The 6,572-nt window shown below is 31.9% G+C and overlaps 1 protein-coding gene across 1 annotated transcript; it reads right to left on the reverse strand.

Annotated features, from left to right (window-relative positions):
* Positions 1 to 223: 223 nt before the first annotated feature.
* LOC133038178 (uncharacterized) lies at positions 224 to 2,632 on the reverse strand. Its single transcript, XM_061116260.1, has one exon. The coding sequence runs from the start codon at positions 2,630 to 2,632 to the stop codon at positions 224 to 226; it is 2,409 nt and encodes an 802-aa protein (XP_060972243.1).
* Between the last annotated feature and the right edge of the window lie 3,940 nt (positions 2,633 to 6,572).

Genomic DNA, 6,572 nt, shown 5'->3' on the forward strand with positions numbered 1-6,572 from the left:
GAACAGGTATTGAGAACAAGATTAAGAGTATTGAGAGGCAACAAGGCTTACTTGAGTTTTGAACCATTCAGGGAACTCAGTCTGCTAACTTTGTCTCAATATTGCCTACACCCCTTGCTTGAAGCAACTCCTTGTGCTCACTATATAATATAATGCACTTAGTAAGTTAAGAATTTTTTAGATGAAGTCGACATCCGCTATTTTGTGTTTATGGAATTTATACTTACTTGATATACGGTTCAACCTCTGTGCAATTGTTCAAAATGTACCACTCCGCCTTACGCTTGCTTTGCATGGGTAAGGTGTCGACTGTCCTCATACCGAGGGGTCGGCCAACATGCTTGAATACAGAAAATTGTCGAGTTGGCATGTTTTGGACAATGTCATTGTTCCGGTCAGGACGGTTGAATCGAGTTTCCACTTCCCGAAAGTACATTGAGCAAAAGGTTAATGCCTCATTAACCACAAAAGATTCAGCAATAGAGCCTTCCGGACGGGCACGATTCCTGACATATTGCTTGTACACAGACATTGAGCGCTCAATGGGATACATCCACCTGTACTGCACTGGTCCACCTAGTATAGCTTCTTTAGGGAGATGCATAACTACGTGAACCATTATGTCGAAGAAGGCCGGTGGAAAAAGTGTTTCTAACTTGCACAAAATAGTTAGAATATTTGTTTGCATTTTTTCTAAATCCAAAACATGAAGTGTTCTTGAGCATAATTGTTTGAAATACACACACAGCTCAATGATTGTGTCCCAGATTTCTTTTTTCAAGAACTTACGGATACCTGCCGGTAGTAAACGTTGTAACAACACATGACAATCATGTGATTTGAGCCCGGAAATCTTGCCCGTATCCAAATTGACATTTTTGTCTAAGTTTGCTGCAAAACCGTCAGGAAATCGTACAGACTTTATGAAGTCTGCAAATTCAATCCGTTCTTGAACACTAAGTGTGTAACTAGCTGGAGGCTTCTTCCACTTCCCATTCCGGTCTTCATACAACCACAACTCTCGTCGTATTTGCAAGTCTTGCAAATCCATTCTCGCCTTGTCGGTATCCTTTGACTTCCCGTCGATACTTAGAAGAGTACCTACTAAGCTATCACACACATTTTTCTCAATGTGCATTACATCAAGATTATGTCGTAAGGACTTTGACTTCCAGTACTCAAGCTCAAAAAAAATACTTTTTTTAGACCAATTGAGCTCTTCATTAGAACGCTTCCGTTTCACACCCCCGAACTGTTTGTGTTTTCCAGGCAAAGTCAATGGAATTCCGTCTAACTGAGATAAAATATTATTTCCCGTCAATACAGGAGGTGTTGCTCTCTTCTCAGGCTTACCATTGTACTTTTTGCTTCTCCTTCTCAGATCACTCATTTCGAGAAAGTGTCTGTGGCCAACATATCCAATCTTACTATTTAGGCCAATGGAAGGAGTATGTTCATTGCAAGTGGGACACGCCATATACCCTTTTGTGCTCCAACCAGACATTAGAGCATAAGCAGGAAAGTCATTTATTGTCCACAACACTGCCGCACGCATTGAAAACACAGTTCCGTTGTAGGCATCTCGGGTTTCAACACCCGTCTCCCACAACTGTTTCAGTTCATCAATTAATGGTCTCATGAATACATCTATGTCTTTCCCAGGAGATGATGGACCTGGAATTAATAAGGTCAACAACAACGATTCAGAACTCATACACTTCCACGGTGGCAAATTATATGGGACACAAATAACTGGCCACAGGCTGTAAGAGTTGCTAATGTTGCCAAATGGATTAAAACCGTCAGTCGCCAATCCCAGTCTGACATTTCTAGGTTCAACAGCAAAAGACGGATGAAGGCGGTCAAACTGCTTCCATTCTTCAGCATCCGCAGGATACCTAAGCACACCGTCTTCTTTTGGTCTCTGCGAGTAATGCCACTGCATATCCTCCACAGTGTGTCTTGAGCAATATAATCGTTTCAGCCTAGGTGTGAGTGGGAAGTAACGCATAACTTTGTGAGGAACTTTTTTCCCCTTACCCTTTCTTTTCACCAATCGTGATTCGCCACATACAGGGCAAAACTCCTTCTTCTCATTCTCCTTCCAGAAAATAGCACAATTATACTTGCACACATCTATTGAGTCGTAACCCAAACCTAGACTGCGCAATCGCATCTTCGACTCATAATGCGACTTCGGTAATTTTGTCCCCTCTGGAAATAGATCAATCAAGATGGACAGCAACATATCGAAAGAGTGGTTGCTCCACCTATTCAAAACCTTGCAGTGCATAAGCTTTACCAGTGCATTAAGGGCTGATTTTTTGCAACCTGGATATAACTCAGCCTCCATCTCCTTAAACAAGTCATCGAACTTGTTGTGGTCGTTGATAGGGGGTTCATTGAAAGAATCAGTAGTGTTAGCAGATTCGTCAAACCCAGGGTCCCCTCTTAACATGTCCGCCAACACATCTGCCATTTCCTCTTCGTCATTTTCAGGAAGTTCAACTGCGGGCTGAGAGAAAGTCTCCCCGTGGAAATACCAGGGGTTGTACGAAGGTTGGATCCCGCTGAGAAATAAATGAACCCTTATAGTTGCAGGTGTGTGAAAATTCACATTCAAACACCGCATGCATGGGCATCGAGCTAATCCGTCAGCGTTCACGTGGTTCGTTGCTACTCGTCAACGCCACTTCGAAACTCTGCAGAGCGCCGGTGCGCTTTCATCCAACTTTGGTTGGCAGGCATCTTCCACTACGAAGTATTTAACAAAAACAATTTAAAAACAAACAAAAAAATGTGCAAGTGTCCTAATCCACCTTCTCACTCCATTACTAAAAGGGTAAAGAACCTATCCCATTCAGGTTTGTAATATACATATAGTGCAATCTATGCTCTTAAGATTATTTCATTTCTGTAAAAATTTCTAAGAAGACACCACAGTTCTTATAAGTTAGCAAACTTGTAGTAATTAAGTTTGCCGACTTACAAGAACGTGTAAGAAGACGTTGTACCAAAATATCTACTAATGAAATAATCAAATAAGCAATAGATCATACTATAAGTATAAAACAAGCCCAAACTATCCATGCGGACAAACAGTCCTGGATAATTCGGAGAAGCGTATTTAAGAGTCCTTACTGACTCAGCCTCTCCAAACGGGTCTAAGGTATTTCGTGCATGTGTAAAATTGAAAAAAAAATTAAATTATCACTATGTGATAATACAAATACAATTGTTCTATCCTATCTTTGGTGTATAACCAAAGAGATGAAGAAAAGATAAAAACAATTTAATTTTATGCTATTTTAATATCTTATGCTCATTTGTAGTTACTTTATAGTTACACTTACTTTATGATAACTTGATTAAATTCTAAATATAATTACTTTAAAATTTTATTTTATTTTATTTTTAGATTATAAGTATAAAAGTTTTAAAATTTTATAAATAACACTTGATTAAATTTAAATTTTTTTTATTATAAAAGTTAATTCATAATTTTTTATTTTATTTATTTAAATTACAAATTACAAACTTTTTAATCTTCAAAATATCATTTGCTTACATTTTCAATTTAACAATAAATATTCATTTATAATTTTCTATTTTTTTTTTAACTTAAAAATTACCACCTTTTTAAAGTTAATAATATCACTTACTTACTTTTTAAAATTAAACAATAAGTAGTAATTTATAATTTTCACATTTATTCATTTAAATTAAAGATTAAAAATTTTTTAAAATAAAAAATAATTGATTACCTATTATAGATTATAATATATACTAATTTATACATTACATTTTTTTTATTTTTATTATTTTTTTTATCATTTATTATTTAAATTAAAATTACTAACTTTTTAAAAATTTTAATATATAGTAAATTATATATTACATTATTTTTTACTTTTATTATTTTTTAATCATTTATTATTTACATTAAAATTACTAACTTTTAAAAACATTTAATACCACTTTATTACATTTTAACTTATATATTACATTTTTTAATATTTTTTTTAATGAAATATTTTTCTAATTATTTATTATTTAAATTGAAAATATTTTTTTTTTAAAATAAAATTACTTCACTAAATTTTTAAATTACATGTTCCAATTTCAATTTTATGTTTTACTTTATTTATTTTATTTTATCAACAATTACTTTATTAAGTTATTCTTAATTTTTTTTAAACAATTAATTAATTTCACATTTTACCTACTAAAATTTCGGCAGCATAACGGCTTAAAAATTGTAAACTCAAAATTTTCAAAACCTATAAACAACACAAACAAATATTTCAAGACAATATATATAAACAAGAAAATAATCCACCCATCCAACAGCAGTCAATTTTATCACAGAACATACTTCACTAACATGCATATACATATAAACTAATATCAAAAACTACTACGTACTAAGTGAAAGCAAAAAAATATACCTGAATCGAGTGCAAAAATAACAACTTGTGGCAGCTTGCGGTAATCCCGAGCGGTTGAACACGGACCTAATTACATAAAAAAGTAAAATCAAATTAAAAATTTAAGAGAAATTTACACCCATTACTGTTTTTTCTATTTTTTTTTCGTTTGTACTGTCACACGGTGAAATTTACTTTTGTACTGTTTTTTTTTTTTTTTGGCAGTATACTGCCTTTGCAAACTTTACATAAAATATATATATATTATAATCTTAAAAAACGTGTGCAGTGGGGTTTTTTTTTAAAAAAATTTTTCTTTTAATTAAAATTATATTATATTTTAAAGGTATAAAGGTGTGATGTGACTTGTGTTGTCACTTTAGTGACATATATTTTTTTTTATTATTTTTTTAATTGAAATTGATGATAAAAATATGTCACCTAAAATATTTCAAACTCATTTTTTTCACTTTAATCTCACTTCTCCATTATTCTCTCTTACTATTCATCATCTTCTTCATTTTTTTTCACTCTCTACTTCCTCAAGTTCTCTCTATTTCTCTCCATCAACATATAACTTTTTTATTTTTTTTCATGTTCAGTTCTTCTTCTTCATCTTCTTTTCTTTTCTTATTTTTTTTTTCTTTTTTTAATTTTTTGAAGTTCTTAGTTACGTTTTTTTTTGAAAATATAAGAGTTAGTGTGGTTTTTTTCTGTTCTAATTTTTCAGATCTTTCTTGCAAATATAGTGCATTTAGTATTGAGGATGTGCACAACATAGTTAATTTTTGATCATTTTTTTCTTTTATTGTTTTATTTGTTTTAGTATTGTTTTACTGTTGTTTTTCATGATTTTTATTTTTTTTCATGTTCAATTCTTCTTCTTCATCTTCTTTTCTTTTCTTCTTCTTTTTTTTAATTTTTTGAAGTTCTTAGTTACGTTTTTTTTTTGAAAATATAAGAGTTAGTGTGTTTTTTTTTTTTGTTCTAATTTTCCAGAACTTTCTTGCAAATATAGTGCATTTAGTATTGAGGATGTGCACAACATAGTTAATTTTTGATCATTTTTTTTTATTGTTTTATTTGTTTTAGTATTGTTTTACTGTTGTTTTTCATGATTTATTTATTTGATGCCGATTTCACTGCCCTTGCTCCATCTCGCTGGAATTAATAGGTATTTTTCTGGGTGTTCTCGTGTTGTTGTGATGGTTCTGTCTGTGAGTGTGGAAGATGGAGGCTATAAATACATTTCTTCTTCGTTCTCTTTGGCTATTTTTGTGGTTTTTTTCTTCTGGTTCTCCTATAAATACATTTGACGAGCTCACTCACAAGAGAGTTTTGAGGTGTGTGTTTCTTTTATATTTTTCTAAGTAGTTATATTTGCTTCATTTGTTTTTGTGTTGTTTCAGTGTTGTTTTAGTAGTTTTTTTTATTATAATTTTCTAGGAATAGACTTGCAAATATAGTTGATTTTGCATCTGGTGTTGAGGTTGTGCAGCAGATTGTTTGTTTTTTTTAATCATTTTTTTCTTTTGTTTTGTTTGATTGTTTTAGTGTTGTTTTACCGTTGTTTTGCCATGATTATTTATTGACGTCGATTTTACTGCTTTTGTTTATTCTTGTCGGAATTAATGGTTATTTTCCGGTTATCCTGGTGTTGTTGTGGTGGTTATGCCTGTGATTGTCAAAGATGGAGGCCTCATACTTTTGTTTTGGTATTGACAGTATAAAAGAAAAAAAAAGGGGGAGGACAGTATAAATGTAAATTCTGCCGTGTGGCAGTAAAATTGAAAAGTATTACCCCAAATCCAGTATTTTTGTAAAATGCCCAAATTTAATACCTAAATACATATCAACACATACAGACATATATTAGTATATACACTCACATACACATAGCTATTCACCTACACCCACTTATACACATACACACACATACACATACACATAAACTCACATACACTTATACACACCCATACATACATATATACATATATATATTTACATACATATATACATACATATTTACATACATACATACATTCATATATACATACATACACATACATATTTACATACATATATTCATGCATACATACATACATACATACATATATAAATACATACACATACACACATATATAC

Source organism: Cannabis sativa, chromosome 5 (assembly GCF_029168945.1).
Source record: "Cannabis sativa cultivar Pink pepper isolate KNU-18-1 chromosome 5, ASM2916894v1, whole genome shotgun sequence".
NCBI lineage: Eukaryota > Viridiplantae > Streptophyta > Magnoliopsida > Rosales > Cannabaceae > Cannabis > Cannabis sativa.